This window comes from Alexandromys fortis, unplaced genomic scaffold (genome assembly GCF_014885135.2).
Source record: "Alexandromys fortis isolate MF-2015 unplaced genomic scaffold, M_Fortis_MF-2015_v1.1 scaffold_119, whole genome shotgun sequence".
Lineage (NCBI taxonomy): Eukaryota > Metazoa > Chordata > Mammalia > Rodentia > Cricetidae > Alexandromys > Alexandromys fortis.
This window is the reverse complement of record NW_026067991.1, coordinates 2738162-2764445: the sequence shown is the minus strand read 5'-3', so window position 1 is coordinate 2764445 and position 26284 is coordinate 2738162. Positions and strand designations below refer to the sequence as shown.

At 41.6% G+C, this 26284-nt stretch overlaps 1 protein-coding gene across 15 annotated transcripts in view; it reads right to left on the bottom strand.

Annotated features, from left to right (window-relative positions):
* Lrch3 (leucine rich repeats and calponin homology domain containing 3) overlaps nt 1–26284 on the bottom strand; it is a 106041-nt gene that overhangs the window by 18789 nt on the left and 60968 nt on the right. For 4 of the 15 annotated variants that reach the window (XM_050159738.1, XM_050159745.1, XM_050159753.1 and 1 more), the window contains exons 9-16: nt 25025–25173; nt 22752–22828; nt 18142–18193; nt 17208–17357; nt 12303–12353; nt 10672–10725; nt 6853–6924; nt 218–266 (exon numbers count right to left, since the gene is read on the bottom strand). In XM_050159738.1, the coding sequence (XP_050015695.1) occupies nt 218–266; nt 6853–6924; nt 10672–10725; nt 12303–12353; nt 17208–17357; nt 18142–18193; nt 22752–22828; nt 25025–25173 (654 nt within the window). The remainder of the gene's footprint in view (nt 1–217; nt 267–6852; nt 6925–10671; nt 10726–12302; nt 12354–17207; nt 17358–18141; nt 18194–22751; nt 22829–25024; nt 25174–26284) is intronic. The other 11 variants (XM_050159743.1, XM_050159749.1, XM_050159746.1 and 8 more) reach the window with 8 other exon arrangements.

Below are 26284 nucleotides of genomic sequence, written 5' to 3'. Positions count from 1 at the left end.
ACACACACACACACACACACACACACACACACACACACACACACAGCAACCCTGGTAAAGAATAACTGTGGTGAGCTTGATAACAGGTACCTTTGTAATCCCAAAATTTGGGAGATGAGGCAGGAGAACCATTAGTTCTTGCTAGCCTGACAAGACTCTGTTCCTGCTCCCCGCCCCCCCCCCCCAAAATTAGCCACAGCACTTTCGTGTCTATTACCTGTCTCTGTCGTAGGAAAGCTTGAGGTGACACTGACTCTGTCGTCACTCTGTGAAGAAACAGACCATATCAACAGTTACTACCCAAGAAAGGGCAGTTTCCACATTCTAGTAACTTAGGGAATATACGAAAGCCATGCAACTTCCCTTCAAAACTAAGTCTAGAAATGAAAGTTTGGCAAAATCATTTTACTTTTTCTTAAAAAGATAAATTGTTTGCTTAGTTGTGTTTATGTAATGCATCCTCTAAAGATATAACTGACATCTCCAAAAACTGTGGGAAAGGATCAACCTAAGGCATAAACAGTTATTAAGAAATGTAAAAAGAGAAACCTTACTTTTTTATTAGATTATTTTTAATTTATTTTACATCCCAACTGCAGTTTTCCCTTCCTCCTTTCCACCCCTCCCCCATCCACCAGTCCTTGGTTTCCACTCAGAAAGCGATAGGCCGCCCCCTCAAAGCATCAAGATGAGGCAGGACCAAGTTTCTCCGCTTGCATCAAGGCTGGGTGAAGCAACCTAGGATGAGGAATGGGTTCCTAAAAGCTAGTTCAAGCACCAGGGACAGGTCCTGATTCCACTGCTAGGAGTCCCACAAACAGACCAAGTGATATAACTGTCACACACATACAGAAGGTCTAGGTCTGGTCTATGCCTTGGTCTGTGAGGTCCCATGAGCTCAGTTCAGCTGTCTCTGTGGGTTTCCCTATCATGACCTTGAACCCCCCACCCCCAGGACACACAATCCTTCCTCTCATACAAGGTTTTACAGTGTCATGACTTTGACCCCCCTGGCTCAAACAATCCTTCCAGGAGTCTTCAACAGGACTCCCGGAGCTTGGCCCGTGTTTGGATGAAGACTCTCTGATGACCATTAGGATAGTCACCAATCTGATTAGAGGAGAAGGCCAGTTCAGGCACCTTCTCAACTATAATTAGGAGTCCTTGTGGAAACCTTTCCTTTTAATATAGTTTCTTTTTTAAAAAAATGATTTATTTACTTTATGTGCATTGGTGTTTTGCCTGTATGTATGTCTGTGTGAGGGTATTTGATGCCTGGAGTTACAACGGTTGTTTACTGCCATGTAGGTACTGGGAATTGAACGGAGGTCCTCTGGAAAAGCAGCCAGTGCTCTTAATCGCTGAATCATCCTTCCAGACTCTTTAATATAGTTTCTTAAGCACTAGTTTTTCTTTAGAAAGTAAAATGCAATCTTCAAAGAAAGTGCAATGACCATTTCTTAATTTCTATTAAAATATATTTAAAACATGATAATTGCTGGGGTATGGCTTAGTGGTAGATGACTTCACTATACATGCATGCACACACATATGCATGCATACACAGAAAATGACATATATTTTCTAGAATATGAGTACTAACATTTTCCTTAGGGTTTTATGTGACAAGATCTCTCAAATCCAGACTTTCTTGGAACTCTACATAGACCAGGCTGCCCTCAAGCTTACAGAGAATTGCCTACCTCTGCCTCTGGGGTGCTGGAATCAAAGGTGTGTGTACCTGGTCAAATCCTAACATTTTCAATTCATTGACAAAAGTGTAAAAATGGAGCAATAACTTACTAAATGGATATAAAGTTTATCTGTAAAAAGGAAACAAAGGTCATCTAATTAAAAAAGAAATGTTCACTTCCTTAACCTCTGAGCAGCCCAGCTCCTTAGCACCTCATATGTTCACATACCATTTTGTATCCAAGTACACAGGTGACAATGGAACCTGCCTGCTGTCAACTATGGCTCTGCAGTTGGTCATTACTGTTTAGTTAGGGGGCTTCACCCCAGTTCCTGGCATAAGCTCCCTCCCCACCTCTGAGAAAGCCTACCAAAGAGTGATCCCTCCCTAGGGAGGGTCAAGAAAGCCCGTCAAAAGGTAACCCCTCCCCAGGGAAGGTCAAGACCACTCCCACAGGCTATTTAAACTGCCCCCCCAGAGAATGAACGTGTGGTCTCCCCTTTTCCCTCTTCCCACTCCATGTTTTCCCAGGGCTACCCGGGAGTGCTGGCACCCATTAAACCTGGGTATCTTTTAATTCGGTCTGATTGGGATTATTTGCGTTGGCGGAGAGGTTTGTCGTTTAAGAAAAATACTTAACAATTACCTACTTGGTAACCAGAGCATTCAACATCAATTGAAAGGAGACATTTAGTGGGAGCTGCATGTCAGTGTGGTGACCCTGAAAGTGTGGAAGGAAAAGGATGTCCTGGAACTGCAGCTGGGGATGAATCCAAGTTCTAGCTTGCTTTTCCTGTGGGAAATCCAGCTGATTCCCATTGCTGTGGGCAGTGCCTTAGAATGGCTGGTGGTTCTCCTCATCTCCTCCTCATCAGCAGGAAGAGGATACATTCCAGCTACTAGACCATGTAGCCTGGAGGGTGGACTTGCACTTGCTAGGCAGGTGCTCTCTACCACTGAGCTAAATCTCCAACCCAGGTGCCTGTTCTCATGTCTGAATTTAGATGTGTGGAAGGGAAACACACTTTCTGGAAAACATTTTGTGGTTGTTATTTGTTCATCTTGCAACATTTAGTATGCGCAGAGGAATAACTATTGAAACGATGGTGCTGATTTTGCTAACTGGGTTAAATATTTTGTTGTTGGTTAGGAGGGAGATAGGGCTTTCCATGGAGCACGCCTTTAATCCCAGCAGCACTCAGGAGGCAGAGGCAGGCGGATCTCTTGAGATGGAGGCCAGACTGGTCTACAGAGCTAGTTACAGGACAGCCAGGGCTACACAGAGAAACACTGTCTTGAAAACCCTTTAACCACAGCACTCAGAAAGCAAAGGCAGGCCTCTCTTGAGATCAAGTTCAAATTGATCTTCAGAACAAGTTCCAGGACAACCAGGGCATTTGAGCCTGCTAGGGTGGTTGACTGTTAGGCTGTACACTCTGGAAGCTAGGAAGGGAGGGTAGGGAAGTCCTACCACACAAGCATGCAAAGGGTCAACCTCTGAAATCCAACTGGGGTACAACGGACAGTGTTTTCTGTGATCTGCCACTCAGGGGCTGGCATTTTTCTAAATAGAAAAAGGCATTATTATTTTTACTTACTTACTTTATGTAAAGTGATTTTCAGTCTTATGTTGACATTCAAGGTGGCCCTGCTTCTACACTGTATATAATATCACGTTGCTTGTAATGATCTGTCTCTTTAAGAGACAAGCCATGCCCACTCCCTCCCCCTTGGGCTGAGGCAAGTGGATCTTCAGCTTCCAGCCTCCCCCTCTCCTCCTTTGTCGTCCTCTCGGAGAGGCAGCTTTGGCCTCCTGCCCCTCTCTGCTCTTCTCCCCTTCTCCTGTCCCTAACCACTAAATAAATATCCAACTCCACTTAGCATGGTGTACCTATCCATCTGCCTCTTGCTCGCCACTGCCATGTGGCTCGCCGCCAGGGACACGGCCAGGGACCAGCCATCTTTGGAGACCTGCCATGTGGTCTCATGCACTGTCCCTGCCTGGGACTGGCTGCTTTCGGCATTCCCCCAGCAAGCTACTTGGGGATCAGCAGCATTTCTATCCTGCTGCATGGGCAGACTATACACTTAGGATCAGCTCACACAGTGCATTGCCTCCAAGGATGCCAATACAATCTCCTCTTCTGTCTGGCCGTGTGCTTCTGTGATCCACAAGAGAACCCAGGAAGGATGCTGATGGTGTCTGGGGAATCTGTGTGGGGAGGCAGGGTACTGCTCACATGTGCTGGGTTTGAGAGAGTGCTGGGCTAGCCAGCCTTCTGGTCAGCACTTGGGAAAACTAAATGGTTATTTTTTTATTCAAAAAATGTATTTGTTATGATTCTAGATACAAAAATAAAAATTAAAATTAAAAGAAGAATGTTCACTAGTTAAAGATATTGAAGATCCAACAGGGGAGTAGAATCAAACCAAAAAAAGAAAAAAAGAAAAAAGAAAAACCAACAACAAAACTATAGGCCCCGATACCCAATTACATCTAAACCTAAGTTTATGACATGGCAACAACAGATATTTGAACTAATCAAGGCTTTAAAATTTTACTAGATCATAGCTAAGAGCCTGAGAAAAGTGGCCAAGACTTTAAAACTAACACATAAAACCATCTGCTCCCATATTTCTCCCCATCTCAGGATTCAACATTTTCAGAAATCTCTTATTTGTGTTTGAAGTTTTGTGAGATGAAATTAACCATTACTGAATTCTAATTTCTTCTTTTGGTTTTTCTTTTTGGTTTTTCTCTGTAGCTTTGGAGCCTGTCCTGGAACTAGCTCTTATAGACCAGGCTGGCCTTGAACACACAGAGCTCCGCCTGCCTCTGCCTCCCGAGTGCTGGGATTATACGTGTGCACCACCACTGCTGTGGTGAATTTTAACTTCTTAAAAAAAGTCATGCTGTTGAGAATATTTTTTTGGACATGTGAAAATGTTTCTGCTAATTATTCCTTAATTTGATATTTGTAGCCTAAGAACTATTTTTTTTTACCGTGTGTGTGTGAGTGTGTGCGTGTGTGTGGGGGGGGATGAAAGCTGATTTTTTGGAGTATGATCTTTCTTTGCACCACGGGCTGGGAATCAACCCAGGGAATCAGTCTTGGCAGCTAGTGTTTTTATCCTGGCCCAAGAACTTCGATCTGTACAAGATAACTGTACTTGAGTAAAGACTGGATTGCATTTCTGGTACAAGTCATGTTCACCAAGACAGAAACTAGGTTTGGGATGTTGAGAAATAAATGAAAATTTAGGTAAGAAATTTAATTTAAAACAAGAGTAACAGGAACTAGGAAATGGGGACTCAACATGCAAATGAGGTAAGAGCTGTTTTCTTTGAAGAAACAAAAGTCTGGCTGAGGATATGGGTCAACAGTAAAATGCTTTCACACAAGCTATGGGTGTGAGGACAGGAGCTTGGATCCCCAGGACACAAGTACATGCCAAGTGGGCAAGGGAGCACACGCACTGCAGCACTAGGAGGGTGGAAAGGAACCCTGGTGCAAGCTTGCTAGCTAGACTAGCTTTATCTGCCAGCTTTGGATTCAAGTGTAAGAGCTTTCAGCTCAATGAATAAGGTGGAAAGCCATAGAGGAAGATTCTAGATGTCAGTTTCTGGTCTCCACGTGTACCCATGTGCATGTACACCTACACACACACATCATACACACAGATGTGTGTGTGTGTGGGGGGAAAGAAACCAAAACTATTCTTGTTTTATTTCAAAGGATATGGGACAAGAAGAAAGTTAAACAAATACATTTTCAAGGACTAATGGTACAGAAAGAAAACATTAAATGACAGATTGTGGTGGTTTGAATAGATGAATGTTTTCGAGTGCTTAGCCTATAGGGAATAGTGGCACACACTTGTAATCCCAGCATTGGGGAAGGAGAGACAGGAAGATCCCTGGGGTTTGTTAAGTGTGTGTGTTTGTATTGGTGTGCTCTCCCATGAATATTGATGCAGAGATCCATGTTCAATGTAGGGTGTTTCCCTGGGTACCATTAAGAGTTTTGTTTACAAATGTTATGGTTGGATGTGAAACATTACCTACAAGCTCGCGTGCTTGACTACTCAGTGCAGGGGCTGGCACTGTTTTGGGAGGCTGTGGAACTTTTGGGAAGTCGGACCTAGCTAGTTCAAATAGATTACTAGAGAAAGGCCTTGAGGGTCCTTTTTTTTTTTTTGTTTGTTTGTTTGTTTTTTTGAGATAGGGTTTCTTTGTGTAGCTTTGGTGCCTGTCCTGGAACTCACTTTGTAGACCAGGCTGGCCTTGAACTCACAGATATCCACCTGCCTACCTCTGCCTCCTGAATGTAGGGATTAAAGGTGTGCCTAGCGCCCAGTCTGCACTCCTCTCTTCCTGTCCTATTGCTGAGACTTCCTTTACACACTCTCACTGCTGTGACCTCCAACACCCCACCTTCCCACAATTATGACTGAAATCACAAAGCAGAAGAAATTCTTCTCCCCTAAGTTATCTTTGTCAGATATTTTGTCACAGGCACAAGAAAAGTCACACACAAACACAGGTGGCCCAAGTCACCATTAGCTAACCTTTCCCGTTGAGCAATGGTTCTCAACCTTCCCAATGCTGCAACCTTTAATACAGTTCCTCATGTTGCCGTGACTCCCAACCATAAAATTATTTCCATTGCTACTTCATGACTGTAATTTTGCAACTTTTATGAATCATAATGTAAATATCTGATATGCGACCCTTGTGAAAGGGTCATTCAATCCCCAAAGGAGTCAAAACCTACAGGCTGAGAATCACAGCTATAGAGAGTTTTTGGCATCTACACTTGTGCAGAGTGGACTCAGATTATTTTGTATGCATATTAGGTGGCAGAATTAATTCTACAAGTGTGTATTAACCACAGTAGATAACCAACCTCCAGCAAAGTCAGAGTGAACTTTCCTACAGACTCTGTAAGTAAATGACTGCTGCTGGCCCTGACTAGCTCTGGTTGTAAAACCTGCAGTCAGGTGGAACTAGTGCTAATACCTCCCTAACCTTAGGCATATTTCAGGAGATCCCTGAGTCTGCCTTGCCGTTACTCAAATCCATAGAAAATTTAAGAGCCCCTCGAACACACCCGTTTCCCTCCTGGAATTTCCTGGTGCATTAATGCAACAAGAGATACCTTAAGAGGTGTGAAGGCAGAAGAGTGAGGCAGGGTAGCCACGCTGCTTACTCGTTCCATGCCTGACAGCGACTACATTTCAAACAAAGAGAAGAAACAGAAGGCAGCATTTGAGTTAGCAAATGCCAGGCAGGCGAAGCTAAGCAGTAAAATTAGCAGAGGAAAGGTCATCAACAAACTTTTAAATTGTTTACTAAGATACTAATAGGGCTGACAAGATTTGGGGAAAACGGCATCATGTAACATTTACATAGCAGAATGTTTCTATGTATATAATTCAGAATACTCTCATGACCTCAGTCAGACCACAGTAATCTAGAATTAAGCATTCTAGTTTTATAGCTGCTAATAATCACAGAAAATAAAGACAAGCAAATGTTTCAGAACTCATGTTTCCCATACATACATACATCTTGTAATAAAAAAGAGGTATTTCTTAATAAAATTTTATGCTGGGCAGTGGTGGTGCACACCTTTAATCCCAGCACTCAAGAGGCAGAGACAGGCAGATTTCTGTGGGTTCAAGGCCAGCCTGGTCTACAGAGCAAGTTCCAGGAAAGGCGCCAAAGTAATATTGTCTCGAAAAAAAAAAAAAAGAAAAGAAAGAAAAATTATTTCACATGGAAATAAAACTTAAGATTTTAGCAAAACCTATGATTTTAGCAAAATCACTTTGAAACTAAATATGTGTCTTCTATTGTTCTGTGAAAAGGAAATAATACAGCCAGAGAATTCATTTTTAATGAAGCATTTTTGATCTATTTTTAATAAATAAAAGTGTTTTTCAATATTAACCCAAGTTATACTGGGAAAGTATAACTTGAGGCTCTGCTTCATGCTGTGCAGACGACCCCATACTTCATCTTCGCATCTGTGAAGCTCCAAATGGCCAGCATCAAGGAGGGCGAAGTGTAGTCTTACTTTCATTTGGCTCTACTTTTTAAAAAGTCTTCGTGTGCACGAAGTGTAAGCTTACACATGTGTGTGGGGTATGGGCGCACCAGTGCCATGATGCATGTGTGGAGATAGAGTCTCTCTGTCACAAGCTGCTGCATAATGAACGGGGTGACGGTGTTTGTGTGCACTCACTCTCGGGGCAGGAGCACAGGGTACAGGTGCACTACTGAATCCCGCCTTGCGTGGCTTCCAGGGCCTCAAACTCAGGTCCTCACACTTGCATAGCAAGTGCTTTGACTCGTGAACGTCACGTAGGCTAGGCTAGCTGGTCGGCAGACCCCAGGGACACTGGACATGGCCCCAGTACTAGTATTACAAGTGTGCACCTGTAATAATACCTGGCTTTTAAAGTGGGTGCTGAATAAAACACAAGTCTTTATGCATGCAAGGCAAGTATTTTATCCACTGAGAAATCTTTTCATGATCACAGTGCCTCCCCAACTCTCTATATGATTTATGGGTGTTTTGCCTTAAAGTATGTATTCCACCATGTGCACCATGTGTGTCTGATGGCTGCTGGAGGTCAGAGGAGGGCACGGTATCCCTTGAACTGGAGTCACACACAGTTGTGAACCACCATGTGGGTGCCGGGAACTGGAATCTGAGTTATCTGCAAGAGCAACAAGTGCTCTTAACTGCTGAACTATCTCTCTGGTCCCAGAAAAGAAGCCATTTCAAAGATGGGAAGCTTAAGCAGATCTCTAATGAATGAGTACGGATCAATCAAGGAGTATAGGTAGAGAGAAGAGCAGTACGTGCAGAGAGAGAGAGAGAGAGAGAGAGAGAGAGAGAGAGAGAGAGAGAGAGAGAGAGAGAGAGAATAGCATTACAAAGATCTGAGGACAAGGCCTTTTCACATTTGACGAACAAAAAAGAAAGGAGGAGGAGGAGAAGAAGAGTTAGAGTGAGCCCAGAGTTAAGGATGGAGACAGAGTAGCTAAAACACACGAAGCTTCATTTCATTCAGGCTATATTTTAAAATGTAGATTTTAAGAGCAGTATGAAATGAACCCTCTGAAGAACAGTTCTGAGAAGATCAGATTTAAAATATGACTCTTACTTTTTTCTTCTCTCTCTCTCTCTCTCTCTCTCTCTCTCTCTCTCTCTTCCCCTCCCTCCCTCCCTCCCTCCCTCCCTCCCTCCCTCCCTAAGATGAGTAGATGACCTTGAACGCCTAATTCTCCATTACCCAGCTTTGGTCAATGTTGGCTGGATACTGTTTATCATACAAAGAATATGAACTTTGCTTTTACTTTTTTATTTGGGTACTTCTGAGGGCCTTGCCGCATAGTCTAAGCATGCCCTGAACTAGGTGTGCAGTCCAGGATGGCCTTGAACTTGAGCAAACCTGTTGCCTGTGATCACCCTCCTGAGCTCTGGAAATCCAGGAGGTCGTAACAACACCCAAAGTGTTTGTTTACAAGGCCGTCTAATTCAGGAAATCAGGCCTGGACACCAGTAGCCGAAATGTAAGGTTTTGTGTTTTGTCAATGGCAAAACACTATTTCAGATTTCACATTAAGGACATCTTACTATTACTGTTTTTCTTTTTCTTTGACAGAAACATATGGACACTCAGACTTTTATCGCTTACTCTGTGTGCTATTAGATCTCATCTTTGGTTCCCTGCCATGCCAGTTTTAGCATGGAGGCAAGTCAGCATGGGTATTTACTATGGGCCCTGGATTAGATTCCAATCCAGTTCTGGATTTAGCAGCTCGAGACCTTGGACAAGCCACACCTGGGTAGGTAAGGCATTCTCTGTCTCACTACTAACCGGATTGCTGTGAGAACTGAGTGAAATAACTGGCCTCGGAGACCCTGACTATTTCCTATAGAAATTGTTTCCATTCCTCATGGCAGCTCATTTCTGCTAGTACTCTAGAGGCTGTCATCTTGGCCACTTTTAAGACTGCCCAGTTAATATCTACTGCATCCATCTTAACAGAAATGAAGACTGCAGAATACAAAGAGACATGAATAAGTTATACTGTAAGGACCTTTTCACTAGAGCCTGAATCTGCACAGCACACACAATGGCAGTTTCTAGCACTTAAGCTAGGAGTTGCTACAAACAGAAAATCTTTTCTACAAAATAAAAAAAAAAAAAACGTTAAAAATAAAAGCATAAAACATGATGGAAAAAGCAGTTTTATCAGTGGTTAGAATTCTCTTTCAAGACTGACACAAAGAACTTGAAATAAAGCCTTCATGTTACACCCACTTTAGGGGTTGAAGCAACAGGCAATAAAGTACAACCGTATCAAAACCACTAATAGACAGTACTCCAGTTAATGTTTTCCTGAGTTACAAATGAGCACGGAAGAACAATCTTCACAAGTATTTACACTTCAAGCTTGTAAATAAAGCTTTGTCCCCACTTCTGCAACCAGTGGGGTATTCCAGCGCCAGTGTAGTGTGCATGTGGAACACTGCTTGGATTTGCAAGGGCGGAAGGATGTTTTGTAAAAATGAAAACAACAAAAACAAATACAGATAAAATAGGTTGTCATATATAATTAGTTTCATGGAGGGTGGGACTCCATTTAGCACACAGGTGTGACTCACGAACTAAATCAGTGATTAACAAGATGCCCTCAAAATCAGAAAAGGCATTTACAAAACTAACTCTGACACTATGTCTCATCACATATAAAGCCAGCAGGGTTCTTAATGTAAATGCTTTCCCTTGGGAAGCCCCGGAAGCCTGGCCAGATCACAAAGTTAACGGAAAGAGGTAGTTCTGGTTGTTTATAAGGCATTTAGTGACAGCGCCCATCATGTTTTATGGTATTTACATCAACTCTAAGTGAAAGCACAACAGCTGGAAATAACACGAACTCCACTTGCACGTTCTCTTACCACTAACAGGGCACTATCATCTGTGTGCTGAGACCTTCGGGATGGGAGGGGACACTGGGAAGGGGAAGAAAATGAAGCAATGTCAAAAACAAATATGTACACAAGTGACACATTCACATATATATACACAGGAAAGCAACATATGAAGACACGTTTCCAAAGATGCTGACACAGGACCACATGCATCACCTGTAGTTCATGCACCAGCAGTCAGTAGGGTGATTCTGAGCACTGACTTCATCCTAGAGATCTTACACAACCTCAAATGAGACCTTACTGTCTACACACCTTCTAAAGTTCAGGCAGGCGGTGACTCTGCTCACAGGAGCAAACAATGCGGTACTCATGCAGCTACAGCATAAAGACTCTGTGGTCATTTTGTAAATCAATGACAAATCAGAAGTAAACCTAAGAGTCATGATTTCTGCTCTAGGCAACTTTTCATTGCCTCTCTCAGACAAGTGAGGAAATGTCAGCTGGTGTCCTGGTTCAAAACACTTGGGAAATGGGGACAGCAGGAGCAGGAATTCAAGGGTCATCACCTTACATAATGAGTATGAGTACCTGGCTGGGCTACATGGGACATCATCTCGAAAAAGAAAAAAGACAACTGGAAATACACGGGTGACCCCTTAAGATCTCACGCCACATTCAAAATGTTCAGGCAGGAGCAAATCCAAACAGTTATTAAGAACCGTGCTTTCAAACCATGTGCTCTAAAAAGCTCCACATTAGGTTTTACATGTATTTATTTAGGAGTGTGTTTGTGTCCCATGTGCATACGCCACGGCACACGCGTGGAGGTCAGAGGACAATCTGTGGGAGTCAGCTGTGGGTTCTGGGAATTAAATTCAGATTGGTCATCAGGTTTGGTAGAAAGAGTCCAATTTGCTGAGCCATCCTGTCCCCCTTACATTAAGTTTTCAAATACTGTACTTCACAAAGTCAAATAGAGCAACAATCATAAATTGAAAATATAGGAGGTAAAAATAAGGGAAACTGGTCAATACAAAACTCAACTATACTAAAACAGCACTCATATAAAATCTTCACTTTAGCAGACCAAAATAGGCACAAAAATTTAAACAGTTAAGCAAGTAATTGTAAGTATTGATTTGCAATGAAACTGTGTGGGCTGATCTGGAACATATATGAATTATAACAAGGAAATAAGCACTGAACCAAAATGCTATGGTCTCTCTGCTTGAGCACCAAAACTATTCATTCACCTGCAAAGAGGGAGGGAGGGATGGACTCTCTAGATTGTTTTATATACAGCCCTAATCTATATATTTTCATAGCCTTCTTCTTTATCCTGTACCCTACTTTCCTTCACATGTAAAATTTTGCGGTGGAGGAAAAAGACAATTTTGAAAAGAAGGTTGGTTTGAGATGGGGGTTTCTCTATATAGCTCAGGCTAGCCTGGAATTCACTATGTAGTCTAGGGTAGGCTTGAACTCTTTAGCCTCTGCCTTCCAGATGATGGAATTATGGGCACATGTCACTACATCAGCCAAAAAAGCATTTTTTTTTTGATCATTTAAACTGAAAACATGATAACTGCATATCAAGCATTTCATTTCCATTGCAAAAATAATAAATTCTAAGAAAAATAATTATATGGACTCACCTCACCATCTCCAGGAGATTGCTGTTTCTGTGGACTTTGTGATGCTTTCTGCTATATGCCCAGAAAGTGGAAGCTGGTTAGAATCTCAACATTGGCACTTATACATTCCATTTAATTAAATGGACCACATCAATTTTGTAGGCAGAGGCTGCGTGTTTGCCTCCCGGCCACCCAGACCAGAAATAATCACACAGAAACTATTAATTAAAACACTGCTAGGCCTAGTGCTTATGCAAATTTTTTAGCTAATGCTTACATCTTAAATTAACCCACTTCTATTATTTTATATTTTACCATGAGGCTTGTGGTTTACCGGTACCGGCACACAGGCATCTTTCTCCTCTGGTGGCTCCATGGCATCTCCCTAATTCTGCCTTCTTTCCTCCTCTATCTGCTTAAAATTCCCTCCTTACTCTATTCTGCTAAGCCACTAGCCAAAACAGCTTTATTCATTAACCAATAAAAGCAACACATATACAGAAGGACTCCCACACTACAATTTATTTCTTGTATTTACTAGTTATGGAGATTAAGTTCCTGTCTTAAAACATTTTAAATAAAAAACAGCAATAAACTACACTATCATGCTTTTACAAGTATGAATAGAAAAAATTAAAAACCTACACATACATATTCAGAGTATCACATGAATACTCTCTCATGTGCTCATTCACTCAAATGGCTTTACATATTTCTTCCTAAATTTATCTTCAATGATTTAGTCATTCATTGCTCAGTACCCACTGATTTAGAAATTTCTCATATGTGTAGCATGAATTCTAATTGGTCTTAATAATAAAATCCCAGAGTCAGATTAGGTGTTAATGCTGAAGATCAGAGCAGCAGAGCAGTCAGCCACTAGAGTTCTTACCTCACCAATGCTCAGACTGAAAGGGTAATCCTGTCTCTACAAATCCCCAGACTGCCCCTGAGCTCCTCTCTCCGCCCAGCCATCACTCCTATCTCCACATCCCTAGTGCTGGGATCACCTTTGTGTGAGTTCTGTTTCTCTTAGACAGATTCAATCTTGTGTAGCCCCAGGTAGCTTTGAACTCACAGAGATCCGTCTGCCTCTGTCTCCCGAGTGCTGGGATTAAAGATGTGTGCCACCACTGCTTGGCCTCTATGGCTAACTAGTGGCGTAGCCATGCACTCTGATCTTCAAGCAAAATTTGTTAGATTATGAACAAAATATCACTAACACATATGTTAGTTTTACAAAGTACACAATTCCTGCCATGATAATATTAAAATAGTAACAGACTTATAAGTTTAGTATCATACATCTGGGGGGCACAGAATTGCTCAGAAAAGTACACAGTGACACATGCAGGCTCAAACTCAATTTCTTCCAATTCTCCTTGTAAACACCGCCAGCCAAGCTTAGAGATTACACCTTCATTTTGTATCCGTCTAATCACTACAATTACTTTCTATTCTATTTTCTCCTTTTGTTTCTCCCCAGACTGTTCTAGCATGAGAAGATGAAGTTTTCAAAGGGATCTTTCTTCTCATGTTTAGTCCTACCTAAGTCCTTACAGTTTCTTTCTTCTGCTTAACAGATCAAACTTGTGGGAAATTTGTCTGATCAGTTCAACAGTATGACTATTTACTTCCTACTAGCTGTTAGGCTTCTATAGAAGGCAAGCCAAATGAATTAACAATAGCAGCTAAGGTATATGAGTCATTATAGATTACCAAGAGACTGAAAGACTCTAAATGCATTTGTAAGCCCCCCTCAACCCATTTTTCTAAATGGGTTCAAGACATTTTTCTAAAACCTTACGCTCTCTCTCTCTCTCTCTTTCTCTTGGAAAAGGGACAGTCCCCCCCCCCCCCCCCACTGCTTATCCTCCTGTGTCCTTGTAAATAACCACGTGCTGGACTGCTCATCCCCCTGTGTCATAACTCCATTTTGGGAATTCAGGCAAATACAACCCATAGATGTTGACTCAGTTCCTGATGTATTAATTTAGTCACTGAACCAAAGGTCAGGATGGACCACAGATGCTCTCCCTTATCACCTGACCACGCAGCTATTCTCCTGCCCTGGAATAGACCAATCACTGCTAGTGACCCTTTGAATAAGCCAATCCAATAAGTTGGAAAACAACCTACAGGTTCCCCCCCTTGTGTCTGTGGCTTTTTCGATTTAAAAGATGGACTGTAACAGCTATCGATGTCCTTCATATCCCGAACCTGAAGGACCCTGTCATGACAGAATAAAATCCTCTTGCTTTTGCATCAATTTGTGGTTATGTGAATGGTGTCTGGAGCAACTCCTCCCTGATGTTTGGACTTCTAGTCCAACAAGACAACATAGCAGTCTGGTCAGAGTAGGGTCTTGAGAGCTGCCTGGCTTTATTAGAATCCCCTACTCTAAGCCAAGCGGTGGTGCACGCCTTTAATCCCAGCACTCGAGGAGGCAGAACAGGCAGATCTCTGTGAGTTCAAGGCAATCACTAGCTAAGCATGTCAGGCAAACTATTTTCTTTCATGCACCTCAATTTTCTGATCTATAAAAAGAGGACAATGATACTTCTTCACTATAATATTAAATAGAGAGAGAGCGAAAGAGAGAGACAGAGGCTAGGTGTGGTGCTACACATCTTTAATCCCAGCACTTTGGAGGCAGAGGCAGGTGGATCTCTGAATTCAAGGCCAGTCTGGTCTACAGAAAAAGTTCAGCCAGGACAGCCAGGGCTACAAAGAGAAACCCTGTCTCAAAAAATAAAAACAAAATAGAAAGGAGGAGAGGAGGAAGAGGGGAACAGGACACAGACTTTTTAAGAGAAACTGCTTAAAACAATGTTTGGTATGCAAAAACCATGCAATAAATTTTCTAAGTATTGTCCCCATTGTCATCTTCACCTTCTCATCAACTTACAGCTTTTGCTGTCTTCAATCCAAAATCTAAACTAGCTGCTGCTTTCCTCAAGTGCCATTAAGTCAAGTGTGTAAGTTATGGAAGCGCGTTCCCAGCTCCTAAACCACTCCCATTCTCTCAAGCTGTCATGCCGCAGAGTGTTCCTAGGATAACAATCACGTCCTTTTGAGCTCAGTGCGGCTGATGTGTTCTCTAGCCTCTTCTCTGCCTTGATGTAAAACCAGGGCTTTCACCCCGAGTCTTTCCTCCCCCTCTGTACTCACTGCTCCACGACAAGACCTGACATAATGGAGCCTTGTACTCTATTTACCTTTACGGGCTCATCTCACGCTCCCTCAAGGCCTATCCAGTCAGTGAGGCTTTAGGAAACCTAGGTTTGTTTTCTGACCACAATCAGCCTACAATGTGGGACCAATACTTCATTTCTGCAGAGCTGCAGCTTCATCTGTGAAAACGAACACTCTCAGCTTCCCTGTTATAAAATAAACAGAGTCTTGACTTGTTTTAAGTCAAGTAAAGACTTATGGAAGGGGGTGATGCTTGACAAATCAGAAGAAACAGTGTGAAGTAAGAGATGATTTAAGCAAAAGAATGACAGGAGGTAAAAGAGTGTGATAAAACAGACATCTTAGCTACCTACATTCTCAGAGATAAGAAGGCACAAAAGGAGGAGAGAGACATCTCGGGCAGAGAGAAGAGAGGGGCTGGGAGGTGACAGATTTGGTTGAGATCACTTTTCAGACCTCCATAAACTTGTTTCTAGGAATACTGATGTTAGATCTGTCAATGGACAAATGGTTTTCCTAAAATTTGACAGAGCAATAGGCTCTGACTGAAGGACTCCAGGGAGGAGGAGGAGGAGCATCACTCCCAGACTGACACAGCCGGGGCGGGAGCAGATGAGCACGTATGTGTGTGGTTCCCAGCAACCACATGGTGGCCTACAACTGTTTCACAGGGTCTGAAACCTTCTTACATCCAAGAGCCCCAGGCATACATGCAGTACACACACATATATACATGCAGGCAAAACACACATAAAAATAAATATAAAGAAGGAATTCATCATGTAAAACAATAAAACAAAAATGCATAGAGTACTTTCAAAAAATGATCTTGGTCTAAAATTCTAAAACACAGGAACCTTTTCTAGGCAAGAATGACTCATTCAACAAAAATCTCTAGAACTCTACAGACTCAAACCTGCTAAGTTCTGGAGAGCAAAACAGACAGTTCCTATCTTGAAGTTTGCAAATGAATGGGAGAGACATATTAAGCGAATAAAATTATAAATACTTAATATTTATTACTTAATAATTTCAAGGGTGATTTTAAATGAAAAAAAAACAAGCATAAAATCAAAATTTGTTTCCCATAGTCCTCAGACTGCACAAGAGATGCTATAAAATATCCACAGAAGAAACGGTAACAGGAATGTCCTTACTGAGCAGGTATGGAAACAGAAAGGAAGGAAAGAATCAGAGATCACGAAAGAACGAAGCCTGGTAGCCTCCCAACAAACAGCATTTGCTACAGGAAAAATCTGGAGACAACACTGTGACATTCACACAACACTGCCGCTTTCATGATCTTTTTGTTTTGTTTTCTGAGACAAGTTTTCTCTATATAACAGTCCTGGTTGTCTTAGAACTCACTCTGTAGACCAGGCTGGCCTTGAACTCACAGAGATCCGCCTGCCTCTGCCTCCTGAGTGCTGGGATTAAAGGCATGCACCACCACCACCTGGCCACTTTCATGATCTTTATACTATACCTGAGATGGGAGAGCCAGCAACTCCATAGTAAGGTGGTCAGGATAATGGTTTCTACTGGCCTATAACCAGTCATAACTATGGCTATGGGAGACAGTCACTCTATCTTTAGTTGAGAATTCTTGTGAGGGAAACAACTGGCCCTTTAATTAGGGCAACAATAACCAACAGTCCTGGCAAAATGAATATATATTTACCTCTCTTAACTTCAAGAGTTATTATCTGTCAGTGATGGTAAAGCTCTTACTTTGACAAAGTCCAAGACAGCATCTCTCTGAATCTGCTTAGTCCTTATTTTCTCCTCCTCATACTGCAGGGCTGCGAGCTGTGCCTCTCTCCGAGTGCACTCGACTGACCGTTCTCTCCTCTGATGAAGCTCCAAGTCTGAATGTGAAAGCTGCAAGAGGGTGGACATGCAAGTGGGGATAAGAGTCAACATGTCAATACCCTGTATCAATATAAAGAATGCTGCTAACTCAAGTTTTACTTTGCAGTATTAACATTTTTAAAAACTCACTGTTCTTATATGTATGAAAGTGGGAACTATCATGGACACATGCTGTATGAACTAACTGAGAAGACAAATAGTAAGATTTACAGATATTTGGCAATTAATGGCAGTTTAAGTATTTAAAAGAACACTGGGCTGGCAAGAAAGCTCAGCCAGTAAAGGTGCTTGCCATCGAAACCTATGACCTGAGTTGAATCTCAGGAACCCACGTGGTAAAAGAAACAACTCCCCAAGTTGTCCTCTTACCTCTACATGTATGCTGTGTGATGTGCACACACAGGCACACACGTGTGCACAAGGACACGAGCACACACATACATATACAAACATATAGGACACATATGTACATAAACACATTAAATAAATATTAAAAATTAAAAGAACGTTATCTTAGTTTAGCAAAATCAAAACAGAAATAACAAAGATAAATCTAGTAACTAGGCTGGGTAGTGGTGGCACACACCTTTAATTCCAGCACTCATGAGGCAGAGAGGCAGGTGGATCTCTATGAGTTTGAGGCCAGCCTGGTCTACAGAGTGAGTTCCAGTACAACCTGGACTACGTGGAGAAACCCTGTCTCAAAAACAAAACAAAACAAAACAAACAAACAAACAAACAAACAAAAAAACCCTCAAACAACAGCAACAAAGCTAATATCTAAAAAACCTACCCGATTGTGGTTTGGTGGCAGTGATAACACGGAGGATGGCTCAGCTGGAACCCTGGCTCCCAAAAAGAAAAATAAGAACTCATTGACAACAAGATGAGGGACCAGAGAAATTCTCATTAGTAACAAGTTTCTGCCCATCAGCGGGCTTAGAACTGAAAGAGTAAACGTAAGCCCCAAAATGACACTAAACCACAGCTTACCTGATGCCCCCAACTTACATACCATGTGACGGCATCACTGATGGTGAGCTACCCACTGTCTATGCCAGCCAACAGAGGGACAGTGGCCGAGAGCACTTTTCAAACAGCACCATTTTTATTTTTGTGATACATAGAGCCATTACCTTATCTACCATCACTGAAACAAGAGCTGTGTGAACTGAGATCTGGTGACACAGCCGTCTCATCAACAGAAACCGGGACTATATTTACAATACAGCACCTTAAGGAACCAAGTAACGACTACTGACTTTCATTCTGAAGGAAAAGGTGGCCCTATGTGCTGCTTACCAAACACAAAGACAGCACCACCCTCCTCGATTTTACAGTTTGATGGTTATTTTCTACATCAAGCAGGGTAACATTTTTCAAGGCTCTGTAAATCATGTGTGTTTCACTGACATCAGTAAGCTAGCAGGCAAACAAGAAAACTTTCTAAGCTCTTGTAATCGCAACACCTAAAAAACAAAATTGTTTTTTCTTGCTAGTGCTAGAGGTCAAACTCAGGGGCTCAAACTCTTTAACCTGGCACTTAGGACTACCACCTCACCTAACGTGTCTAACTTTTCTCCGGTAGGATCCTTGCTGCTTCTCTACCACAAAAAGGCAGCCACCCTCCCTCCTGTGTCTTTCCCAATAAATCTCTGTGTGAAGTTTATTGTGTGGTGTGATTTTGTAGTATTTCTTGAGTCTCAGCTGCCAGGATACCTTTCCCTTAGAGCTGTAACACAATAGTGACACAGCTCAATGGATCTTTATCCTTGATACTAAGCCTGACAACCTGAGCTTAACCCTGAGAATCCACGTGGTGGAAGGCGAAAAGTGACTCCCTACAAATTGTTCTATGGTGTCTGAACACAGACACAGTACATGCACACGCGTGCGTGCGTGCACACACACCCAGAGAAAACAAACTAAAAACAAGGATTCAATTTAAAATTAAAAAGCAGGCAAAATTTAATTGTTGTTTATTGTCTCTTCACCTTTGTCACTGGTAAATGCCTACTTTCTAGACAACTTCAATTGGCCTTGGCTACCTACACAAACATCCAAGACACCCATCACAAAAAAAAGAAACAGGCAACAGGGAATATCCTTAGTTAGTGTATGAGCACTGCCTGATATTTGCTTTGGGAATAATCGAATCATTATTAGTCACAGCTATAATTATACATAATATATAATAATTCTATGCATGTAATTATTAGAGTACCCTTAGTATATGAGCATTGCCTAATATTTGCTTTGGGAACAATCTGATAATTAATAATTCCTATATATTGTTATAAATCCAATGAATTAGGAAATTTACTAAAGTCTGCTGGGCTTCAACATCTTCATTTCTATATATATACACACACTTTTTTTTTGGTTTTTGTTTTTTTTCGAGACCGGGTTTTTCTGTAACTTTGGAGCCTGTCCTAAAACTAGCTCTTGTAGACCAAGCTGGCCTCAAACTCACAGAAATCCACCTGCCTCTGCCTCCCAAGTGCTGGGATTAAAGGAGTGTGCCACCACTGTCTGGCTCAACATCTTCATTTATAAAGTTAGGATAAATATGTTTACCCCTAGGATATGTTATCAAAACTAAATAAGATACTGCAGGGATGGGGAGATGGCTGGGTTGGTAAGTTATTTGCAAAGCAAGCACTGGAAACTGAGTTCAGCCCCCAGAACGCGCATAAACAGCTGGTGAGCACTTATAATCCTGGTGCTGGTAAGGTGGACATAGGATCTCTGGGGTTTGTAGCTAGCCAGCTTGCCTAATCAGCAGATGGAGAATCCCAGGACAGCCAGAGACTGTCTCAAAAAAGGTGGATGTGTTCCTGGGGAACAACAACTGAGGCTGTCTGGCCTCTACATGCATACATACATACAAGCAAAAGTACACCTGCATACACATCATCCCCTCAAACAGACATGTTCATTCACACACAGAGACCACAAAAACATACTGGAATCACTACCTGTTTAGGATGACAGGAATTAATTACATCTTTGTCCCAGCTCTACTACTCTTGATTGCTGAAACTTCCTACAGCTTTTATTAGATATCTGTGAATGATCTGAATCCAAACAAAGAAGGGATCAACTAAACCCAGCAGGCTATCTGTTCTCACCTGAACACTGTTTTTGAATCGTTTAATATATACCTCTCCTTCCATATTTCTCTAATTTTTAAAACAGAAGATAATGAAGGACCCCAACACTGCACGACGTTTCTAAGCCCTGCCTTCTTTTACACAACTGGAGACAGGGCCTCACTAAGTTGTCTAAGTTAGAATTGAATTTTCAATCCTTCTACTGCAGGCCTCTGAGTGCTCAGCTCCTACTATATTTCTTTACCTTCTCTTCATACTGAACTTTATCTTAAGAAGCCAGCCAAATCCAGTCTCCATTTTGAAGTCTTACGTTCACTGGGTCTCCAGAGCAGCAAAGCTCCGCCCACGGTGAACACCACTGAGGCAGCAGGCCCAGGGGATCAGTAATATGGGGCACTTCATCCTTCCCTCTCTTTTTCCTGTGCAGTTTTTGGGGTTTTATGTATCTACTCATGTTCACTGCTGGGCAGCCTAGCGTTGGGACTGGTGACTCTGATGTGGTTCTTGGAGCGAGCGATCTCAGCACAGTCAGTTTTGATGCACTTCAGCAGCACTTCCAGCCCCTAGCCATTGTGGACCAGGAACTTCCAGAATCCCATAACTGATGCCGGACACCAGAGTTTGGCCCTAGATCTTCTCCGCACTCTAATGTCAATCAATACATCTAGCTTTCTGTCACTTCTGCTTAATTTTGACACAACAGTCTGACAGGTGCCAAGTGAACTTGTTGGTTCTCTCTCTCTCTCTCTCTCTCTCTCTCTCTCTCTCCCTCTCCCTCTCCCTCTCCCTCTCCCTCTCCCTCTCCCTCTCCCTCTCTCCCGAGACAGGGTTTCTCTGTAGCTTTGGAGCCTGTCCTGGAACTAGCTCTTGTAGACCAGGCTGGCCTCAAACTCACAGAGATCCATCTGCCTCTGCCTCCTGAGTGCGCCACCACTGCCCGGCTTGTTGGTCCTCTTTTTAGAATTCCTCAGATGCTGGAGGGGTAGGAGCTACGATGCTGCCAAAGAGATGGTGGTGACCTCGAAGGCAGCAGAGAGGAAGATGAACCTGCTCTTTTCATCTTAGCCTTTCAGACACTATCCTTTGTCTTCCATCCCTGAATGCTCCTGCTCAGGCTCTTTCTGCCAGCTGTTTAAGCTCTAAGTTCTCCCTATCTCTGTGTCTAACAGCTTACTCAAGTCTTAAGGGTGCACCTACCGGGCATTTAAAGAAAACGACCATATCCATTCTGAGATGATAAAGTATATAAAATTTAACTAAACCTCTAAGGAATAATTTATGAGTATAAAAGGTCAAGTTACAAAATTTTCATATGTGGGCCTGGAGAGATGACTCAGTGGAATATAGCACTGACCGCTCTTCCAGAGGACCTGAGTTCCAGTCCCAGCACCCACATGGCAGCTCACCACTCTTTCTGCCTTCAGTTCCAGGGGACCCGACAGCATGACAAAACACCAAGGCAAATAAAATAAAATTAAAATATTTTTTCTTATTGATTATTCTTCCTACATTTTCTTCAGTCCATCAACATCACAGTTCCCAGGACGACATTCAGCATGCTATTTGTGTAAATACCTAGGATGGATCACAGATGATAACACATTTACTGTCAGCTGGGTGTGGTGGCGCATGCTTCTGAGTTCACGAGGCAGAGGTGGGTGGATCTCTTAGTTAAAGGACAGCCTGGTCTACAGATTGACTTCTAAGACAGCCAAGGGCTACATAGAGGGACAATGACTTGGAAAAACAAAACAAAAAAAGAACAGATATATCAAGCCTACTGTTTTTAAGATTTCATACACAAAGACCAAAGACTGAAAAAAAACTAACTACAGTTTATAGCCAAAAACATTTTAGAATTCTAGACTGAGAAACAATATTGAGCTAATTTTAGAAATAGGGAGACTCAGTGCAGTGGAGAGACTGTATATATTGAAGAAAGAAAGAAAATACACATAACCTGCTCTGTTCCCCCACCAAAAACTTAAGTTACAGAGTAGGGGCTTCTGAAAATCTTTAAATTTTCTAGAATAAATACACACCCATCACCACAAATTTCATTACTACTAAGTACTTTTAAATCATCTGATTCTAAGGTCCTGGTTTAGGTACCATGTTTACAATGGCGTGAGCACAAATGCAGACATATCTAGTTTAAATACACGGCATGGAAAGCACACCTAAGTCAGATGGCTTCATTATATTTGGATTTACACAAAACCAAAATCGATTCACAGTCTTAATACTGAGTTTCAAAACAGAAAAATGACGTAGAGTTGCCTTTTCACACCTGCTTTGATGTGAGTATCTTTTCATGTCTTCTGTTTTCTGAAATTCTCTAACAGCTACTGGCTTTACTGGTGAACCCTAGACCAAAAAGAAAAAAGAAAATAACTTTAACATACATTATACATATATATATAACATATATATATATTTGTCATTATATTCTTAATTACTTTTAGAAAATTAGACATTAAAACTTTATTTTGACAGGATATTCCTTTGTGAGTGTTGTATTTAAAAGCATGCAGGCTAGCAGGTTGTGATGGTGCATACCTATAATCCTAGAACTCAAGAAGCTGAGGCAAAAAATTGAGTTTGAGGACAGCCTGGGTAACAGAAAGACTCTATTCTCAAAAACCTATAGCGAGGGCTGCTGAGACGGGTCACTGTGGAAAGGCACTTGCTGTGCAAACCAAGCCACCTGAGTTTGCCCTCCAGAACCTCCAGAAAGCTGGACAGTGAGAACCAACTCCAAAGTTGTCCTCTGACCTTTATGGATGCACTGTGGGTATGTGTGCTGAAAAACTCACTAACACATACATATTAACAAATGAACAAAAGCAGAACCAAACTGAAACACACACAAACCCATATTACATAGGCTTTGATAAATAAAAATATGCAAACTCTATGAATATTTATTTTATTTAAATGGTTATCTTTTTATTTTTTATATTAATTAGTGATTACAAAGAGTAATATTGTCAGAATAAAAAGGGCCTTAGCAGCCAGGCATGGTGGCATACATCTTTAATCTCATTACTAGGGAGGCAGAGGCAAGTGGATCTCTGTGAGTTCGAGGCCAGCCTGGTCTATACAGTGAGTTCCAGGACAGCCAGGACTCTGTAGAGAGACCCTGTTTCAAGAAACAAACAAAACAAAACAAACAAAAGAGCTCAGAACTCCCTCCTGGCAAGCTGAGCTAGCGTGTGACTCCCTTCCACTGCTGCAGCAGAAGTTACGCACCGCCCAATTGTAGAAAGCGACACGACACAGAAATACCAAGAGCACTATGCCAAGAATTACAGCTACCGCACAAAAGTAGTTAGAACTTAAAAACACTAAAGGAGCCTCTATAGTGTGGTAGGGACACTGCTCAGTAGGCCAGTGAGCAGTTTCTGTTCCATGTTGTAGAGACACTCCACTCAGACAACCTATCATTATAAAGTGATTAAAGGAAGACAGAAAAAAAAAAGGATTTCTCTAAAGAGTATTATGTAGCATTATTAAATTTTATTAGAAAGTAAGTCTTGACTCCAGCAGAGAAACTAACAGCTTCTAACAGCTTGAACCACAGGTCAGTTTTATCAATCCCTGGTCTATCATTATTTTTTGGCTACAGGATTTGATTTATGTGCTTTTTATCTGATTTAGAAACAAGTGTCCTCTGAACTGCAACAAAAACGACTGTGTTCAAAGCCTTCAGACAGGAGCAGAGGATTCTCTGGAGGAATGCTATTGCTCGGCAGTCACTCCGCTCGAAGCAGTTGATCCTTGATTGTTAAGTTAAAGACATCACTCTTCAAAAAGGCCCCAGTGTTCCTCAGACAACTGCCTGCTCAGAGCCCGGGACAAACTCCAGACAAGAATGAAGTCATTTTACTCTGCTGACTAGATAGATTGAAGAATGCTGTTCTACTTGAGACCCTTGAGGAATTGGCAGAGATTCTACAGTGGTCTAAATGCCCACTTGTTTTTTAGGCAATTCAATGCTTCATTATACAAGACACCCAAGAATTTTAATAGCAATTTATATTCTGTTAACATAGGATAAAAGCACCAGTATAATTAAACTTATTATTATTCTATGGGTAACTTGAACGTTTCCTCAAAAGTCAACGTTGGCTTAATTAATTACCTATCAAATTATGATTTATAGTTAGCAATAATATAAAAGCAAACCAATCAGGAAAAGAAAAGGAAAGGAAAGAAAAAAGCCAGTCAGAAAACAAAACAATATAGTAAGGAAAAGTATCCTGTCCCATGCATTCTCTGCAAAAGCCTAAGGTCATGCTCAGGTGTCACGCTCAGGTCCCCTTTACCGCATCTTCAAATGAATGAAACCTGCCTTCTTATCTGAAGTATAAAATTTGAACCATTTTTTAGACTCCTTCCTGATTTTTCCAAATTAAGTTTGAAAAATCCAGATCTAAGATTGGAATGGAAAATAAAACAAATAGGCCTAAACCAATAAATAACTGCCATGCTGAAATCCACGCCAGCCCGAATTGTCTTCAGTAGGAATACCAACTTTCTTAGGCGAGAACGGGACTCTACCTCATGGGAGATCCGCCGCTGTTCAATGTATGCCATGAACTGTGAGCTGAGACTGTTGGCATCCAAGCCTTTGTGCTGTTTGACATCGTTCTCTTCTTCTTCTGTAGTACAGCTGTCAATGTAGTCAATCTGATCCAGATCATGCTCCACTGTACACCCCAGAGAAAGAGAGACAGAGAGAGATTCAAAGTTAAACAGACAATAAAGACATCTGCTTAAATAACACTCTCCCTTTTCCCTTTGTCTGTTCTGTGACACATGCCTTTTAGGAATTAGTCTATAGACCCTTGCAAAAGTAGTCTTTTGAAAACCTTAGTCCAAATACACTAAAGAATGCAAAAACTGAGGGTGAACCATTGAAATTTAGACCCTGACATCTATTTATTTTCTCTGGATGGCTCCATAGTGTTTTAAACAGGCAGCCTGAGTCTGTGGGACAGAAGACGGCTGCTGCTTAGAGACAGAAGGCCGTCTGTATCTTTTCATTAGTTTGAGATCCAGAAAATGTAACAGTTAACTCAAAAGAGGACAGAAGATATGGGATAAGAAACTTATTGACTGTTTCCCTTCCTGCAGTTCAAACTTAAAAAAAAGAGAGCACAAAGATTTCCCTATTAGAAGATTACTTGCTAGAGGGCAATGCTTCAGGGAGGTCTGCAGTAGCTTGGGAGTGAAAAATGTTCTCTTCTCAAAGACACCGACTGCAAAGTGTATCTTATAACTTTTTAAACAAAACGTCTACTCCCCTAGAAACGCACTGGAGGAGAGGAGGCAGCTGAAGACACAGAGAATGCTTTCATCTACAAGCTTCAGGATGTTAACTACTTTTAACAGCTAGTTAAATGGCTCACTAGGAAAGAGCTCATTGCGAAGATGTTTCTCAAGCAGTACGTTAAACCCCAACTGTACTTTTATGCTGTCTTACTGTGCCAGAACACTGGATTTAAATGAACTGCAGCTTATATTAAATTGAATTTTGTGTTATAAGTTTATTAAGATTTAAAAGAATTAAAAGGTTATAAAGTGATATTACATTATCCACTGAGGCCACCTCCTCAGTCCCCAAATGCCACATTTCAAATGCTGAATAATCACATGGGACTAGTGGCTACCACACTGAAAGGCACAGTTGGAAATTATGTTGTCTTAAATATAATGACAGTACAGATAACATGAGATACAGTACAGATAATATGAGAGCAAAATTTAGAATAAAATTACTAAGATATGAGTGGGATGGTAAGTGACAGAAATAAAGAA